General features: G+C 45.1%; 2 protein-coding genes across 3 annotated transcripts in view; both read right to left on the bottom strand.

Annotated features, from left to right (window-relative positions):
* Window positions 1-3,211: 3,211 nt before the first annotated feature.
* Window positions 3,212-10,623, bottom strand: si:ch211-156j16.1 (uncharacterized protein LOC564557 homolog). Of its 2 annotated transcripts, XM_053848262.1 has the most exons (4): window positions 10,349-10,618; window positions 5,356-5,862; window positions 5,182-5,287; window positions 3,212-4,786 (listed from the first exon to the last, which is right to left on the bottom strand). In XM_053848262.1, exons 1-4 carry the CDS (start codon window positions 10,410-10,412, stop codon window positions 4,780-4,782), a joined length of 684 nt encoding a protein of 227 aa, XP_053704237.1. In that variant the 5' UTR covers window positions 10,413-10,618; the 3' UTR covers window positions 3,212-4,779. The 2 variants fall into 2 exon arrangements, with proteins under 2 accessions (XP_053704237.1, XP_053704238.1); XM_053848263.1 differs by lacking the exon at window positions 5,182-5,287 and having other exon boundaries at window positions 10,349-10,623.
* Window positions 10,624-11,379: 756 nt separating this feature from the next.
* The window catches only part of LOC128749066 (forkhead box protein J3-like), a 53,977-nt gene continuing 45,946 nt past the window's right edge, over window positions 11,380-19,410 (bottom strand). The window contains exons 8-13 of the mRNA XM_053848256.1: window positions 17,624-17,837; window positions 15,342-15,596; window positions 14,388-14,489; window positions 13,607-13,861; window positions 13,180-13,281; window positions 11,380-13,112 (exon numbers count right to left, since the gene is read on the bottom strand). Of these exons, the coding sequence (XP_053704231.1) occupies window positions 12,997-13,112; window positions 13,180-13,281; window positions 13,607-13,861; window positions 14,388-14,489; window positions 15,342-15,596; window positions 17,624-17,837 (1,044 nt within the window). The 3' untranslated portion in view covers window positions 11,380-12,996. The remainder of the gene's footprint in view (window positions 13,113-13,179; window positions 13,282-13,606; window positions 13,862-14,387; window positions 14,490-15,341; window positions 15,597-17,623; window positions 17,838-19,410) is intronic.

Here is a 19,410-nt window from a genome sequence, read left to right as displayed (position 1 = left end):
TAAATTGTAAAAGCGATATTTAATACTGTGGAGTGCAGTGTCAAATTTTGTCCAGCAGATGATGGTATACAGCCGCTTTTGACTACTGTTTGTACAGCCAGAACCTTTTAGTTATTCGTGAAAATAATGCGTTGGAAAATCATTTTTTGATGGGACTCCTTGAAAAGCGTGGGACGCTTTTCAAGGAGTCCCATCAAAAAATGATTTTCCAACCTGAGCCTTAAGGTGATTTATGCATGATGACAAATTATTGTTAAATGACATGAAATTTAATTGAATGTATTTTTTTTATCTTATATATATTTGTTGATATTTTTTGAAGTTCATGTTTATGAAACACTTCCTCCTGACTCCACATTCTGGGCCCCGGTGACACGTTTGTATTCGCTTCTCGCTGCCAACTACATGCTTCCATCGTCACATGACCTCAGAGAGGGAAACATCATCCGCCACTGATCCAGCGGACAACTTGTTCAGCTGCCAGATTTAAGGTCAACACGCACGTTGCTGCCACACTCAACATACAATCTGCTGGCGTGGCGGCCGAAATAGTCATGTCAGTGTCAACTTCCCCTCCTCAGCGAGAGGGGATTTGTTTTCAATCCATGCTGCATTGGTTTAACCTGCTACCAACCTCAACCTGTTTCTCTTTGTCCCAACATCTTAATAATGATTATATATGCGAGCAAAGGAGTCAAAATGTTGCAGTATATTATGGCGGGTGTCCTCATAAATGTAGCGGTAAAGGTAAAGGAATGAATAAATTAGAGAAGTCTTTGTTATTGTTCTTGATCAGAGGAGGAAAACAGAGGAAAAACTATGTCATATTGTCTTTAAAGTAGGAAGCCAGGGTGGAGATGGAAAGCCCTCCCCCTTCACCAGTGCTGGGGACACAAGGGGACACAAGGAAAAGTGTTCATGACTGAGGAATATATTCCTTGAACGAACTGCACTGACCTTTCACCTCGGCACCGCCATCCATGCACGCCACAACAATCCTGCAATAAAGGCTCCCACAGAAAAGTGACAGGCCATGTGCACTGACATCCATCATTCTCCCATTACACCCTCTCTCCATCCATATGGTGTACAGACAGACAAACCAGGACATGACGGGTCTGTCCCCGCCCCCTCAGCTGTCTCCAGCACTCAGCCCTATGGACGCATGTTATTACAGACAAGTCATGACTGTGCAAAAGCCTTCAGGGCGGATTGAGAAAATGAGTGGCCTGCAGCAGAGATACAGCTCTTGATATTGTTTTTTTTAGGATTAATTATTCATGAATAATGAAAAAACTGAGGGGAATTTTGGTGAGAGATTGAAATGCAAATCTGAGCAGTGTATGAAGAACAAATGATGGAAAACCACACTGCGTCACTGCTGGCGGCTGAGCAGAGATGATGAACCGCAGAGGAATGGTCAGCTGAATTGGAGCCCAAGAGATGAGCCGAGTATTCCGCCAAAACTCAGCTAAATGGAAGCGGATGCAGGGTTTGGAGTTCAGGATGCATCACAAGGAGAACTGTGATGCTCAGGCTGGTGGCACAGCTGTTGTCAGAGGCTGAAAAAATGCACAATGAGCTGTAAAAATAGTCAAAATGGTGGTACAGCATTCGTATTAGGCTCATTCAGCAACTCTGATCTTCGTCATCACCCTGAAAAATATGAAACTGGAGGCTGAAGTCTCAGCTGTCTCTGTTTCAGAGGTAGAAATATTGACTTATTTTTGGTTTGGCTTCATGTGTTTAACGTTGAAAAGTGACATTTCAAGGTAAATCTCACCATTGATGCAGACAGCAAAAGGAAAAGAAGCTATTGAAAGATGATGTAATGGTGTGTCACAAGGCCGACTGTGACTCACCGGGTGGAATACCTACTGGAACATCCCCGCCTGCACACACAAGAGTGAGTCAGGTACATGAGGATCGGGCCCACCCAGGAAGTGAGTCCTCCCTCCCACTCCACTGGGGGGACCTTCCCCCCCGACTCCTGCACAGGACTGCATTGTTGGCTGGAGGCCGTTATGAAGTCGAGGCGTTGGGAGTTGGACTGCTGCCTAAAACCACACGGCCAGAGGCAGCAGACAGAGCATCTCTGTGCTGCTGTGTTTGGGCTCACAAGCAGCTCCAGCTAACGGACGCAACCGTCCAGAAAACACCAGCAACCTGACTCGGCATTTCCGACACGTTTATGCTTTTAGTTGGGATTTGAATCAAACCAATCAGAGTGGACGGACGAATGCAGCCCCTCGAACGTTGGTGCACTTGCAAAACACACTCTGCTTCTTTCAAAACAACATCTGAGGTTCCTCAAACTCTACGACAGATCTTCTTAAATCCATATTCTGGTTATTAATGCAAATGTTTTTAGTGATGCATTGATTCCATTTTCTACATGGGAACGTAGAAATACAGGAAAATATTTTATCTAAAAGGGAAATAAAATAAAATAAAAATCTGAAATCTTATAATTGTCTTTCTTTTTCTCACGCTTTATCCGGGACCACACACAATGTTGCAGGACTGGTTGACACAAAATGACATAATTTATAGGGAAAAGGTACATGTACACAAAATAATTACACTTTTTTTTGTTATTAAAGTTTAATTTTATCTAAAAAAAATAATTAATTAAAAATTAGATACTTCAAGAAGGTTTTTCAATAATATATGCCAATATAAAAAAATACAATAAGTTTTAAGGCAAGTCAAAAATGACAAAACAAAAACTCACTGTTTTAGATTTTGTTAGATTGAAACAAAAATCAAATAGATGAAAAGTCGGAATTGAAAATTAAACGTTTCCAAGAAAGATGGCTGTTGTTAAAAGTAGAAATAATGAGATGTAAAAGGAACTAAAAATGTGGAAATGTCAAATACAATTACTGGCTACTGTTTATAATATAAATAAGAGGGGGAAAATGTTAGAAACCAGAGTTATGAGCTGAAAGCAGAAAACAGTTGCAATAGCTAGCTGTGGCTAGCAAAATTAAAAGGTGTGTAGCATTGAAACGCTGGAATCAAAAGTCAGAAAAAGGGAAAATAAAGAGTCAAACATTATGAAATAGAAGGTGATGAGACAAGAACTAGCCGGTCATAATGTTCCGGCTCGGTGTGTGAAGCCTGCACAGACCCACAGGAAGCCAGCCGTCGGAACAATAAGCGGCCTATTCAGAGCAAATTTGACCCAAACAATAGGACAAAGACTGGAATGGTTTTAGGTTTTTAATGGAAACAGCATGAACAGAAACACTTAAATAAAAGGATCACGTCATATGGCACAAGAGAGAGACAGAGGAGTCATGAGCGAGCGAAACAACGTCGACTCGTAGCAAACATTTGCAGTGTCGCCAGCCTCTCAAACATCAGTGCACGAGTGAAGCAAGCTCGGGACTGTGACCATGACTCGGAAGCAGTCGTGAGCACCACGCCTTCCAGCAACAGCGGTGATCAGAATCAGAGGGAAGCGAAGTCCCCGCGCTTCGGTCGGATTTCTGACGGGTCACTTTAAGAGCAGTGGCGCAAACTTCCCTGCTGAATTTCACAGATACGTATGAAGCTTTAATACTTTGGTGCTGAAAAGCAGAGTCACAAGACTGTGGAGTGCGAAAGCTGCTGTGTATTCTGAACTCTTCGATGCGATTCTCTATCAGTTGGCGAACAAAATTCCACTTCGGCTTTCGCTCCAAGCCACGACACAAACGGAGCATCATCTCGTGCATGACAACGCAACACAGCGGCCTGAAAAATACCCACTAACTTTGTCGATCCGAAGCCCCGATACTTCAGGTGTCACGCTGTCAGCCTAGCTAACACTAAGTAGCTAGCGCTCGGTCATATTTACATCCTGATGAGCCTAATTTTGTCTTCAGACAGACGGAATGCTCAACAGACACACGTCACAATATTTGGCGCACAAGTCACATGACAACCTTTGAAACGTAACAGTCCATGAGGATTATTAATCTGTGCCAGTGAATTTTCAGGGACAAGTTTTTCCAAAAAAGATGTCAACATAAATGTACCCGATATAAATTAGCATGTTAGCAGCCTGAAGCTAATGTTCTTGAAGAGCAACATTAGTTTCAGCCTGCTTTTAACATGTTGTCTCTCTTTTAGTTTTAGTTTTTATACGTCAAACATGAAGAAAAAACGCCGGCCACAAAAATCTCGCCATAGAACATGCCAAAATCTACTGTTCGCAAACTGAACAATCGCGAATGGTTAGCATAGAAGCAATGGTCCGATCGGCCTGAACTGGCAGGAAAGCATCATATCTGACTCCCGGTCAAATTCTCCACCGAGTATCACGCTTTCACCCTGAGGACAGTCGTGGAAATAAACACGATCTTTGGAGGGACGGGAACAGAACAGTCCTGATAAGAACTGATGGGCTGAGTGGGAAATGCGAATTCTGGGGGACGGAAAATGGCGGTTTGGACAGAGAAACAAATGTCTGATTCGAGGGAAGTTTTCGGGGGGTGATCGTAAATAGTAGGCCGAGTGTGTATTTCAAAGATAATCTCCTTCCTCGTCTTTCATTCCCTCTGAGAGAGACTGAGGAGAGGAAGACGGAGCTTTCGTCCTTATCAGTTGCTCCCAGAAGGTTCGGAGAGGAAGGTGAGGTTGTCGGTCACCCTACTTGTCTCACACACACACACACATTTGCTTCCCTCTTTCACGCAATCGCTCCAGAGTCTGTATCGCCCTGGTTCCTTTTTTTCCAAATCGAAATGACGTCACAGTTCAGTAGTTTCTCCAGTCGCTCCGTGGTCTTCTTCAGGGCCTGTGGGAGGAGACAACAGAACATTAGAGCTCGGATGGAGGCTACACTAGTCGACATGATGACCACGCAAACGCGTGTCAGTGTGCAAATCTGTTCAATAGACCTCCCTTTCAGGGAGTTTTGTTGCTTGGGAGCGGAATGTTTCATTATCTGGAGCTGCAGGGCCACAAATATTTGGGAATGCCAAGAATATTCCAGTATCTGGAACTTGTTATGTGTCCTCAAAACATATCTCATGAAACACTGACCACCTCCATCTCTAGTGCGTCGACCACTCCGGAAGCTCTGAGCTCAGCGCCACCCCACCTGCACTCTCCTCTTCGGCTCATCCTTGTTCAGTTTCAGGCAAGTAGTCCTAGTGTAATGTATGGCCAGTGCAGTCTAGAAGAACTTACGTGTATTTGCCCATCCTCCTGAAGACAGAGATCACCACAGCAATGACAATGGCGATGGCCAAGAGCGCTCCGATCACGATGCCGACCACCTGACCCGTGCTGAGGCCTGGAGAAGACCCATCTGAGGTCATTCAAACTGGAAAAACTGTCACTGAAGTCCAAACTCATGCTCACCTTCTGAGTCTAGATCTTCAATGGCCACTGCATCCGTGGTCCCGGCCCCTGTTGGCTCGCTTGACTCTGCAGCTACAGTGTCCGCCTCTGTCGTCACATCCGCTTCTGTCTCCGCCGCCACACTCTCAGCTTCCGTTGTCGCCGTCGGCACCGTCGCCGCTTCAGTCAGGACTTCTGCTTGCACTAGCTTAGTGATGGGCTCCACCGTCGGGGCACGAGCGGTGACCTGCTCTGTCGTCATGAAGCTATGTGTTGGGGCTTCCGTCAGCATGACACGGGCCTCTGTCTTGGCCGGGTCGGTCACCAATTCAGTGGCAGCACCAGTCACATGTTCAGCAGTGGCTGGTTCTGTCGGGAGCGTTCCGGTCACAACCTCCAGGTGGTGTGGAGAAGTGGGGTGGAGGAAAACGGTGGGAAAGGTGGTTTCTGGCAGCCCATCAACTGGTCCCTCTGTAGGATCTGAAGGGGGTTCATCTTTGGGATGTGAAGCGGGTCCATCCGTAGGAACTGAAGAGAACCAAAGGAGCATTTGAGAGAAATTCTGGTGAGCTGAGACTTCAAGATCTCTGTCAATCACGCATCGTAGATAAGATTTTTTTTTTTTTCTGCTGGACTCAAACCTACTTCATACTTCAAACTAAAGCCTAAATAACATTTTAAAAACTCTTCAAATAAAATCAAATGAAGGAAACAAAGTATGGACTTTTTATTTCAAGCTACGTGAATGCAAGTTTCAAATGGTTGAGTTCATCCACACTTGGTTCCATGACGAAACGTGGCAGCAGCAGAAACCCACTGCTCCACTTCCTGTCCTGAAGGGCCTTGCAATGACTCACTTCCTGCAGTGACGCTGGCATCAATAGATGTGCTGGAAGACTCTGAACTGACTCATGAACTGACTCCAAATCCAAAAACCAGTTAGGATTAGCAAACTTGTGCAGTGTGGAATGTGAGAGAAGGTCTGAAGAGAAGCTCAGTTATCTGCCCTTGGATCTCTGACTCTGGTGCTCACAGTGCCCACAGGCTCTGGCCGCACTCCTTGGAAATCAAGAGATTTCAGCCGCAACACAATTACGGACTTCACTTAACTCAAGCCGGCCGCTTCCCCAGTCCGGCATCACACACTACTGACTTCAAATAATGGTGGTAAAAATAAACGTCGGCTGACGGGCCACCGGCGCTCATTAGCAACAGGCTGGTAAATAAAACAAAACATTTGTTCCTGTTGAGGACGAGGGAGGAAGGAGGAGGGGCTGGGCCGAGGCCCAGACTGATGATAAAACGTTCTGTGCGTTGTGGCCGAACACAACATCCACCGCTAATAGTTTCATGATGTGAACAGTTCCCACAATTAGATCTCGGCCCATGTTTCCTTTCAATGGACCTCCAGAAGCAGCGAGGTATTTAGATCCACTCCACGACTGCAGTGACCTCAGCGCTCCTGGCTAGTGTCAGACTGGCCTGGACTGTTCCACCGCCAGTCTGTCTGGGATCATCTCGGCACCAACTTCAGCTCTGTTTTAGAGGTGCGACATTCAAGATGGCGGCCCTCCGATGAAGCTCCACGCTGACAAAAACAATGTTCCACAAAATTTTACCGGCAATTTCAACGACAAAAATTTGCGATGTTCCAAGAGTGCGAGAACTGTGAGAAAGGAGAACAGGTGCTGCAGTGGCTCTTCATCTCTCGACTATGGCAAACTTAGCTGTCCATGACCGCCATTTGTGCTCAAGAGCGCCACCACCCTGGCGAAAGGCAGCAGTTCAAACCTCGATTCTTTCGTATATCCAACTGAACCTGCAGAAGATCAAGTTTACCCACAAACTGTTCTACTGAAATATGTCGGTCTCATTCAGAGTTATCCCAGTCAGAACCGAACAAAGGACCCACAAAGGTCTGACCGGAGATCCGACCAATGACCACCGCCGGCTGTGCTCATGTGGTGAAGCTGCTGCACTGCATTATGGGACTTGTTGTGCGAGGACCTGATGTGGACCTCAGGTTTGACTCACTTCAAAAGAGTCCAAAAACGGTCCTGAGAGAAAGGTTAGATCACAAACATCGCTGCTATGGAAGAACCTCAGGAGCATCTTGCAGCAGTGAGAAAACCAACAGGAAGTGGGGGCAGAAGACAAGGTTTTCATAGAAGCACAGTATGACCTCAACAGGGGCGGTTACTGTGGAGGTGTGTCAAGGTCAGTCGGAAAATGACGTACCCAGAAAACCAGAGAAAATAGCTCCAGCCACGACACTCTGACATCATCTTCACCACAGACACCTCCACCATCCTGGAGCTGTGCTCCAGATGGTGTCTGGCCATCACCTTCGATCTGGTGGAAACTGCAGATCTCTGGTCATCTTATCACAGAAACCCAGCATGTGGATCCAGCACACATCTCCACCAGCAGCACGTCGGTTTCTCAATAGCAGTGTGAAACAGGAAGGAAGCCCAGGACCAGCCTCCATCTATTATGATCCCTATCAGCTGTCAACACCCCCCCTACAGTCCCCCTTTATGAGAGAAGGCCTCATAATTTGCGGTTCAGTGTGGGAGGCAGTGCCAGGGAGTGTGTGTGTGTTCACCTTTCGGAGCCCCTGGAATGTTTTTGTGGCGCTGAAGGAGGCGCATGTGAGAGATAGGCGCCCGGCCCATCACACTGCTGCGTAAACTCCTAAAGCAGTGGGCGTCGGGAGGGAAGTGCCAGGCACCGCCGGGGAACATTAACAGTCGGGAGCAGAGCCTCCCTTTTCGATGATACCAGTGCATCTGGTGAGCATCACCGTGGAGATCACCGGGTGACTTGGAATATTGTCACCCCTAAAATATCAGTCCACACGGCGTACATCAGTGAGTAAGATCCAGGTCCAAGGTCGCGAATAGTGAACCAAAATGGGGCGAGCGGCGACAAGCTAAGATATGAACCTGATTCATGCCACTCCTGTGCATAATAGGATCCACTGTTAGTGCCATAGAAACAGCTGCCTTGTGCTGTGCTTGAAAAAAAATAATTATATAATAAATTATTATCATAATAATAGGGCTACATGGCGGCCTAGTGGTTAGAACTCTCGCCTTGCAGCAAGAAAGTTGCGGGTTTAACTCCGATTTCCTCCCACAGCCCAAGAACACGCTCAGTAGGTTGGACACTTTTTTGAAAGGCAGATATGATGAGCTAAATAAACAGAATACTGAATTTGGATAACTGCAAATGAAAGGTTTTATAAGTGTGAGAGATGAAACTTGACTGGAACCAAATTCAGGGAAAGATTTGACTCCAAACGCATGACATATAAACATATCAACTGTGGATGAGGTCAGTCAAAGCCCTGCTCACGTCGGGACCTGTGGAGTTGTGTAAGAGTGGCTGAGTCAGCGTCTCCTTCCCTTCTGCACCATGTCGCACCCTGATGCAGACAGATGCTACAGATGTGAGACATTTGATCTGCCTATTTCGGGACGTCGCTCTTCCACAGATGTTTTTTCAAATCCTCACGGAAAGTTCTGGAAATGTGACGAAGCGTCCCAAAAAGCGCGTTTCTTTCATGAGCATATTTGGAGAGTGAGCGCAACATTGGAGTCCTGGCTATAGAAGTGGGCGGGGCCAAGAGGGCATTGACCTCTCCCGTCAGCAGCCAGATGTGACTGGGATGTTATTGGACTGCGGAGGCAGACAAAACTCATTAAGGCGACTGGAGGAGGGGGGTGGGGGGCTTTTACAGGATACATGCGGCGTGCTAGTTAACTGAGGAGGGAGGAGGACACTGTGGCGGAGAAATGCCTTGCTTAAACACAGGGCATCACGGTGGTGAGCCACACCAGGAGAATAAATACGATTCAAACCTTAACTGATGCAGGGCATTATGGCACTTTTTTATTCTATGGCACGCCGCTAACAGCTGTTTTGAGACCAAAAACTGCTTTCAAATTTGTCGCCACGAACAATACTTATTGTTTCTGCCAGGAAATGAGACAACGCTAACAGCAGTATTGTGTTGCTGGTCGTGTTCAGTCAATGTGGCTTGACGTTCTTAGAGATGATGCGACTGGGGATCACAAGCAAAATGGTGGACAGACAGGAAGTTAAGCAGGGGTGACGGCAGTGGACAGGAGTCGACGTGGCTAACACACAGAGCTGAATGGTGACAGGCAAATGCAGCCTTGAACTGCCAGCTAGGTCCAGTTGTCAGTCAAAGTTCCAGGGCTGCCGAACTATCAAACTTTTTTTCACCTGGAATAAGCCTTTACATTTCTATAACCTTCAAGTCTATTTCTCATTTTCAATGAGAATTCTCATTCTCATTTTCAATGGGAATTTTCAAGACCAATTCTTCATAATAACTTTCTGGAAAATGAAATTGTTGACGGACAAAACCTGAGCACTGTCGTCTTTGCGTCAAGACATACTGAACATCGGTGAATCTTCAGCCAAATCTTTGTCGGACCACCTACGATGACTCTGGAGGCCGAATGTGGTCCCTGGGACCCGAGTTTGACACACACACGCATTCCCCATATTTGTAACGGTCATTCACTTCTGGCTTCAGCTGTTTTTTTTTCCATATAAAATTCAGAGTTTAAACATGCGGGACCCCATCACACAGCCCTGTGCTATCTTAAATATAGACCACCCCTCTATTTATACCCCCCAACCAGCCCACCCAGCCTCTGCCTCTGAGACTAGAAAAACATGAAGGAAGGAAAGGAAGGGAATAAGCAGGAACAGTGAAGCTTCAGTGAAGTTAAAGTCATATGTAAAGTGAGAGTGGGTTCCAGATTATTTCTGTGTCGGGTGTGTGTTACAGCCCCCCGCACGAGCGCCGTTTTGGAAATGCTCCAAAAGGATATTCCTTTCTTCTTTCGGCCACTGCCAAGAATTTACAGACACGAGGCCGCCTGTGCTTACATCACTGCTGTGGGAACCGTTGAGTTTAACGTCTGGCTGGGATTAACGCTGAACAAAGGGGAGATGAGATAATCCAGAATTCACTTACTTGAAGTGGGGAAGGTGTGAATCGGTACGGCAAGAGTGAGCAGGAGCAACAGAAGGGCCCTCATGGTGGTGAAAGCTCTGGTCGGTCGGGTGTAAACTTCAGTGACTCCCTCAGGGCAGAGAGCAGGACACGGGAGCCCTCGCACACGCCAGGCGCACGGCCACGCTCCAAAAAAGGTGAGGAATGAGAGTCTTCAGAGGGATCCTGAAACCTGGTCAGAGAAGAGGAGAGGAGAGACACAGCAGCTCTAGACACTTGGAGCAAAGGAGCGAGAAGGACTGGCACACAGCAGGAGAGGCAACGTTTGAGAGAGGAGAAGGAGGGGGCAGGAGGGGCTGGGTCAAGGAGGGTGAGGGCACGGAGGTGGTTGGAGTCAGACCGAGCCCTCCTCTGGTGGGCAGCCAGCCCTCAGCAGTATCGACAGCACACACACGGAAGCAAACCCCTTCAGACGTGTTATCGCCGTGGAGAGTGGCGGTTAGGAGAGATAACAGCCGAGAAGTTCCTCAGAAAATACCACCCTTCAGATGAGACAGAAACCACATGGTGACGGACACCCAGTTTTGCTTTGGGGACCAGCTGTGGTGGGCGACTGGGAGACACCTGTTGGTCAACTTGGTTTTGAAATGTTCTCCATTACTTCACAAAACTGGATTTTTAAGGCAAACTCTTACTGTCTTTAACTTCAACTGTCAACACTTTTGGGCAAATCTTCAGGTGAAACGAAACTCATGTGACCACAACTTCGAGACCGAAAATTACTCCACAGCTCCGCCACACAGAAGAGAAGAGAAATACCTGCAAACACACAATGATGTTACGACACACACTCACCTGCACATCAGGATGGTTCTCTGGCTCCTATTTGCAAAGAAAAAAAAAATCACAAAATCAACATAGAAATATGATTTAAATTGCACCATAAGGACCGATATTTGGTAACAATATATAACAATAACCAAACAAGCTCCTTGAAACTCAAAGCAACACACGCAGATTCAACTTTAGGGCTGTAAAAATGAGCAATGACATTTTTAATAAACACTGAAACAGATTCCGTCGCACATAGATTAAGTTCGACACACAAAACAACCATTTGGATTATTTACAAAAACATATTTACACACGTCTGTTGACATAACAAAATATTTTCTCCTTTTTTTAACCAGTCAATGGCAAACAACAGAGAGTTGTTATTTACACGGACAACAATGCACACACATACACAATATATGATGCTGGTCACTGTTATACAGCTTTTCATGGCAATATTTAGGGGTTTATTCTTCTTTTCTACCGTGAAGCCTGGTTCATGTCACCAGAGATTGTACACTTCCATTTCACATCCTTTTTTTTTGGGGCGATGCAGAACTGTACACAAAATTAAGTCAGACTATACAAACTTGCACACAAAGACACAAAAGTTGGAACATCACAGTAAAAAAAAGAGCTATTTGTTTCGTCTGCTGCGTCCGTTTTCTTTTCCGCCGTTCAATTCGACATGATTGATTTTGTGCAAAATAAAAATGCCAAAAATTCTCTGTGCAAAGCAGAATTCAATGTGCTTAGATGCTGAAGTCAATCTCAGTTTTTTTGTTTTTAGCTTATGACAGAAGCAGAATCTTCGGGACTGGAGATGACGAACGTCTCTGCTGCCCATCAGTTGTCGCACACACACACACACACACACACCAGGGCAGGTGTGTGTTCGGGTTGGAAACAGTGGTGCATAGATTCTTTTTTGTAGAGAAGCAGGACACTTTGTAGCCAGATGGTGGGGCTGTTGTCACACCTTTCAATGACATCACGTCTGAGAACTTACAACGTGAATCCCCCTTTTTGATGATGTCACCACGATAATAGTTATTCCTCACGTAAACATTTGAGCCAACAGTTGACTTTGATGTAAAATAACATGAAATAAAGCTTTAAACAAATGCAAAAACGCTCAGTTTCAAATGTGATATGGTAAAAATGTCTAATAAATACATAAAAATATACAGGTTTAAAGGCAAGACTAACTTTTCAGTTGTAAAAAATAAATTCTGATGACTTAATTCAATATAATATATTTAGCTACTGCATCAAAAGGGAATTAATCCATTCCAAATCTGGTAATAAAAAGAAAAGATGAATGAATAATAATATAAAAAAACACCAGAAATTATAATTAGAAAAACATGTCATCATATTTCTTGAATGCACTGCATGCTTAAATTGTTTTTTGATAATAAATAGTGATAATAATAAATAGTAAAAATCACCAAATATTTTGAGAATTTTTATGCACCATGCTAAATCCTGTAAATAAAGAAGCTAATTTTTAAGATGAAAGTGTGAATTTCACTCCCCTTAAACAGCAAATTGAAACGGGAACAAAGGATAAAGGCCGTCTGATCTCATCTAGACTGTGGCGGTGGCATCATCAAGGAGGCGGAGTCTGTGGTTGTAAAGCCATCAGCGAATCAACTCACATGAACGTTGCGACCCTGGAGTGTTGGCGACAGGTTGGAAACCTCCGGTCAGTGATTGTCTGTAAACCCGTCCGCTCGCAGATTGTCTTTCTCTCCGCGCACAGGTGTAAGCAGCAGTTAGGGGGGGTGGTGGGATGAGGGGGTGTGGGGTGTCCCAAACCTTCTTCCTTCAGTTCAAACTATGGAGTCCCAGTCGAAGTCGTCCTGGATCTCGTCCGTCACCAACATGCGTCTCACCTGGAAATGCCCCGGCGGAAGCATGTGCTGCTGACTCAGCTGGTTGTGATGACCTGTGTGCGGGAGGGGTCAGAGGTCAGGGGTCAGCTCGACAGCGGCGTCAAAGATGCGGCAACTGACCTGTCATGCTAGGGGCTGTGGTGCTCATGGGGGGCATGTGAGGGTAGCCAGGAGGGCCCATCAGCGAAGACATGCTCTGTCTGGAGTCCATGTACATGCTCCCTGGGGGTCGGAACAAACGGTACTGATCAGCTGCCAGATTTATTTTTCAAGTTCTCTACGACACTGAGCCCCACATTCATCACTCTCTCTAGCCGCTGCTAAATTGTCATTCAAGTATCACAATATATTTCACTGTAAAATCCTTCCCAGAATTCCTAGCAGCGGTTCCTCTGGTGTTCGTCCAACCACTGTGCGGTAGTATCCAGTACTGGCCAGCAGAGGCCACTGTTGCTTCCACTAAACGCCTCTTCAAAATGGTTCATCTTCACCTGTATGTTTATGTTAGACGAGACGTGTGTGTTTGAATAAGAATCATCGGACTGACCGGTGCCGATGTGTTGCCCGTGCTGGTTGTGTTGGCTGGCCTTCGGGTGCATGGCCCGGTGCGGCTGGGCCGGGTGCTGGGCGGCGCCGGAGGGTGTGGGGTGTTGGACCTGAGGTTGCGAATGGGGCGCCCCCTGCGGGGGGATGACCCCGGTGGCAGTGAAGAACTGGTTAATGGAGGAGCAGAGGTCGGCCATCTGCGTGGGGTCCAGGGTCCAGTTGTTGAGCTCGGCCTGCTGCATGCTCTCCTTCAGGCCTGCAGAGAGAAGAACCACCAGGACCTGAGTCTCTGTCAGCGGAAGACACGCCTGCTTCCATTTGTGTGTGAGACAGGAAGATGCTACCGGAGTGGCATCCAGGGAGAGGGCAGAGGATGCGGTTGCGGGGGTGTGAGGGAGGTCGAGCGCAACAGGAGAGCCCTCGTGCAGTACGACCGGCCGTCATCATCCATCATGTGTGGATGTTGCCGGCTTTGTGCGTTGACCGTGATAAGAGGCTGTTACTGAGCCGGGGCCTAATTGGATTATTCACATCATACAACTGGGAGATTGTGTGTGTGTGTGTGAGTGTGTGTGTTGGAGAGACAGTAGCAGAAACAGAAAGTGGCAACCACTCAGATGCAGCGTAATGACGTTTATTAGCCCGGCACCATTACCATAACAACACTGGATGTCGTGATACCGCGCCTCGGGGGAAGGAATATTAAAAAATAAATAAATACGCATCAGCACTGGCTTGTTAGTTTCCATCTGAGTTATCAGCTTCACAAGCGTGTGTGTTACCTTGGAAGGGGGAGAGGTCCACGTCGGCCCAGTTGTAGCTGGTGGCGATGCGGCAGCTCTCCTTCAGCCAGTCCACGTTGGGATACCAATCTGGTGCCAGTCCTGCTCAGAAAGATGGGAAAATGCATCCTTTGAAAAATGACGCATTTTCATCAAACCTACATGTTGGAGGCCCAAGTCTAGGCTGATACCATGAGTTCAAAGTGAAACAGCTGGAAATGTTCTTCTACCCTGATTTATTTGGTCCTTTGTAATAAATATGTCTCATTCAAATAGCTGCTTTTTTCACTGTTTACATTCTCATAGAAATAAACTAAATTATATTCTCATTTAATTATTTAAAGTGATATAAATATTGAGGGAAAATGTGTTTTTCTCAATGGTCATTTGTTTCTTCAACACAACAGAAACAGAATCAAAAATAAAAGGGAAGTTGTGTAGTGTGGAACAGAAGCGCAGTTATTAAGACACGCATCGCATTTTTACCCATTCAACATATGTGAAGAACGTTTCTTTTTTTTTCAAATCCGGAAGCACTACATCAATCAACCAGCAGGTGGCGCAGTTGTACACTCGACAACCCGTTCCTCTATTTTCTTTAACTCACCGTGAACTAAATAGCAATATTCTCATGGTGTGGCTATATATAAAAATGAGAAATGAAATATGTAAATATATATATATATATATATATATATATATATATATATATATATGTATATATATATATATATATATATATATATATATATATATATATAAAAAAACCAAAACACAGTAATTATTAACGTAAAATCATCTTGAAAATGAATTATAATGATGAAATAATTGGATTTATTTATTTATTTTACAGTTGGATTCATTTTTATTGTTATTATTGTTATTATTATTGTTTTTTCAGCATAGGCTTTCACGCATTCATCTTCTCCTTGTGACCAAAAGGCTTCCCCTCACCTGTCGTGGGGCAGTTCTGTCCAGTGAGACTCTGGTGGGACAGCGCCGGGTGTCTCTGGGGGAGACCCGCGTGCTGCTGGTGCTGCCCGTGTACCGGGTGCTGACCGTGAGGAGGCAGGTGGTGCGTGTGGTGTGGCGCCTGGCTGTGGTTGTGTTGGTGGTGATGGTTCCCGCTGCTGCCGGCACCAGGAGAGTGCTGGTAGGAGCAGGCGGTCCGCGCTTGTGGGCTGGAGTCACCGGAGAGACCCATCAGAGCTGCGGAGAAACACAAGTCAGTGTGAGCTCCGTGCTCTGTAAACAAGAGCCACGATGATCGACCATCACTATGAAGAGCACAAAGAAGGTCCAGATCATGGCTTTGTCTACTGCAGATAAAACCAGGGAATCGCCGTGATAAAGGAGCGCGCCTGAACAGCTCATAACTGGTGATGTGTAAACTTTCACGGCCTCCATCAGCGAACCATTTCACTTGACCTGCGAGTAAATTCTTGGCAAGCTGCCGCGGACAGTTTATAGCAAACATTTGTGGATTTATTGCGAAGCAGCGGCAGATTAAGGTTGTATTTTTACCTTCTGAAAGACCCTTTAAAATTTAATACCGTGTTTCATGAGCGGCGCCGTGCTGCAGGAGTAAATCAGGCTCTGCATCCCGGTGAATGTTTTAATGGGCGTTTGTTGCAGAAGCCGCATTCAAGTTGCTCAGTTAAGTTCCTGGTTAGACTGTGGAAGGATCTGTGTCAATGTTTGGCACCACAAACCTGAGAGTTGAGTCAGATTCTGCCAGGTTTGGGCTGCAACTCTTTCACTCTCAAGTCAGGTCGGGCACAATTGCTCTGCAGCTGAAATTATTATTCGTAATATAGTAATTATTACCACGTGTGTACTACTATAATAAAGGTAACAATATCTTCGCACCGATATCTTCCAAAAGTTTTTAGTTTTGGGGAGAGTTTTAAAAGTTTTCAAAGTCTGAATGAGGTTTGAAGATAGTTTTGAAGACGGAGGACAATTAACCAAAACCAAAAAAACTGCAACCATTTTTCGTTTCACATGTATCTTTACTCATCCATCCTCCTAAAATGATGTCACATGAAAGATTTAGCGGCACCAATCTCTGACTGTGTATGTGATCATATGTAAACAATGCTAAGATGCGTTAGCTAAAGCAAAATAGGGAAATAAAAAATACTTTTAATTTGTTACTTATTAAAATAAAATAAATAATACAATTATTTAAAAGCATAAGTTGAGAGGTTGGACAGGAAAGACGTTTTTAAATATATATTATAATAAGGGGTAGGATTCAATTAAAAAAAATAATCCAGTTAATAAGAGAATTTGAGATTAATTAATCTCAATGAATCGCAGTTTAATGGTATCGGAATATTTGCCACAAGAAGCCACATTTTTCAATTTGAATAAATTTGGTTTATCACTGAATCAAATGAAGGACCCATACATACATTCAAACTACAAAATATTGTTTATTTTGCATCATTTTTTGCATTGTACAATAGTACAATAAATATTTATATAACCTTATTTCTCTTTTAATGTCTTGAAAATAGTTGTGTCAGAAATTTAAAAAAAAATTGCATTTCATTAAGTCTGATAAAGGATTTGGGAAACATCAGGAGTGTCTCAATAATCTTCGTTTAAGTCCAGATTTTTGAGGAGGATTTCTTGAAGGACACCATCACGTGCACTTCCTTCAGAGGACTGTCTCTCCGGCGGAGCTCAGCGGAGCATATCAATCTGTTACTGAACACAAATAGACGCGCGGCGTAGAAGAAAGAAAGGAGGTGATAGGAGGGGGCGGAGCTGGAGGGGGGTGGGGGGGCGTCCACGTGGGAGGAGGCCCGCTGACCTGAAAGCTTCAGGAAGCAATTAGTGAGCTGCTTCACAAACTTTAGAACCAGTCTAATTAGCTGCTATCAAAGCTGCAGAACCTTTAGCTCTGTGCGCTTTTTTTTTTCCGCCTTCTGTTGAATTCTTCTTCTTAATTGCCTTTACTTGTTTGACTGAACGAGCCGTAAAATGCAGATACGCGGAACAACTGATTGTTTGTTTATTAAAATACAATAGAGTAGGAGTCGTGTGTGGTGAAGGTTAATACACGGATTCTGCTCCAGCGATGAAAGCAATATTAAAATCCTTGTGCTGCAGTTTGACAGTTAATTATGAGCATGAAGCCTGACAAAGGCTTTTCTTGCAGTAAACACGCGTGTCAGAAGTGGGACAAGATAAACACTGTGTGGAGGGAGAGCCGGGCCGACACCCACCTTGCTGCGAGAAGGACTGCTCGAAGACGCACTTGTAAAGGCTTCGGAAAGAAGCGCTCAGGTCCTCGAAGTCGGAGAAACACAGGTGCTTGTCGCGCGACTCTGGTACGGGGAGGCCGTACTGGGGCTGCGGGGGAGGAGGGGGGAGAGGCGGCGGCTGGGAGGGCGGCTGAAGGCTCAGGGATTGGGAGGACGGTTCGGAGTGGCTGGTCACCTGGCGGGGAAGAGGCACGTTTCAATGAACGCTGAGTGACATGACTCCGACCCCCAGTGCCTTGATGAGTCACGGTCACGTGCCAAAAATTCTGCTTATTATCATCATTACGTTACAAAGAATTCCGCATTCACATCTATTACTTCTGGTCACCGAAGGCAGAAATAAAAACATAAAATGTGACTTAAAACAAACAAACACATTTTGCATTTCGCCAGCACTCACACGCCTCACGCCGGTAAGTCAGGGAACAATTCAACCAAAAACCCCAAATAAATGGGTGAAATTGATATTAACTTTTTTTCTCAGGAAAAAAAAATAGACGGGGATCTCTATCTGAGCATGTGCAAGGTGCGTGTGAGAATTACGACAGTTTGGGTTGAAAGATTTCAGAGCAGACAGTTCCCTCTAGTGGGCTCTGTAAAGGAGGTTTCATGACGCTCATTTGTTACCTTATTTACCAGGAATCTCTGAAACGTGACATGAACTTTGTAGTTTAAAAGTTTTAAGCAAGGCTGGAATGGATGAATTTAGGTCAATACTCACACACAAACAAAAAAAAAACAGTCATTCAAAGAAACATTTTTCAGTGTTAAGTTAAGTCAAAGTCGAGTACATTGACTTAACTTCCTGCCCGATGTAGACACTTCCGCATACATTTGCTCCTTCTGGTATCAAATATCAATTTTATTCATTGCAAAACCTCTAATATATTCGACTTTTTTATTTTTTATTTTTTATCAAGTCTCACCATCAGCTTAAAGACAAGGCAGAGACATGATTCAGCGTCGGCCCTGTCTAAAATCTATCGCAAGGTTTGGTACGCCGGAGCAAGCTGAGGTTATTTATGGTGGTTAAGTTAAAAAATAATTATTCTCAGACACTTTTCAAGCCAATCACGCAGTAAAAAGCCAGACATTCAGCGTCTACAGCGAGATTTGAACCCAGCATCATGGGAGCTGTCCTCCAGCGCTGACACCAAACAGACGTCTTGACTGCTGGACGGGAATTTCCAAATGTAATAAGTCTGGCTGCATATTTCCAGGTGCCTGAATCAAACGGAGGAAGTTTAATTTCGACTGGGAGTCGCCAAGTCACAGTTAAATAAATAAAATTCAATAATAATGACGTTAAGGAAATGGAATTTAATTACATTTTCCGAGTGAGCCCTTTAAATTGAATTCTCACTTTAATTAATTCTACAAATCACTTTTTAAATTCAGCCATCCAGAGTAGCGATAACACCAAGTTGTGTCTAATGTAATTATGACTATCCTCCCGCGTCCAGGCCAGAATGAAGTGATTCACTGCGCTTGTTGGGAAGCCGTCAGCCGGCCTCTTCTCAGACAGCCCCGGCACATATGGGCATCCTGACACACACATCAGCTGTCAATAAAACTTCACCTGCAGCAGGTAATGAGGCGGAACTAACCCCCCGAAAGAGAGACTGAATGGAGGCAAGCAGGAGACGGCCTCTGGAAAAGAGGTTAATGAGACGGGATGGTGCTGACCTCTGCTAATGCAGGTGGGAGGTCAGCGGGGAGAAGAGACGGATTGGAAGAAGGTGAGCAGC

Source organism: Synchiropus splendidus, chromosome 18 (genome assembly GCF_027744825.2).
Source record: "Synchiropus splendidus isolate RoL2022-P1 chromosome 18, RoL_Sspl_1.0, whole genome shotgun sequence".
NCBI lineage: Eukaryota > Metazoa > Chordata > Actinopteri > Syngnathiformes > Callionymidae > Synchiropus > Synchiropus splendidus.
Note: the sequence above shows the minus strand (reverse complement) of the source record. Positions and strands in the feature narration are given on the sequence as shown.

Excerpts from the sequence above, each read along its gene's own strand:
- si:ch211-156j16.1 (XM_053848262.1), bottom strand. The coding sequence starts at position 10,412 with ATGAGGGCCCTTCTGTTGCTCCTGCTCACTCTTGCCGTACCGATTCAC. Across the intron at positions 5,863-10,348 it reads TCACACCTTCCCCACTTCAA|TTCCTACGGATGGACCCGCT; the intron begins GTAAGTGAATTC and ends GGTTCTCTTCAG. Across the intron at positions 5,288-5,355 it reads TGAAGATCTAGACTCAGAAG|GCCTCAGCACGGGTCAGGTG; the intron begins GTGAGCATGAGT and ends GGTCTTCTCCAG.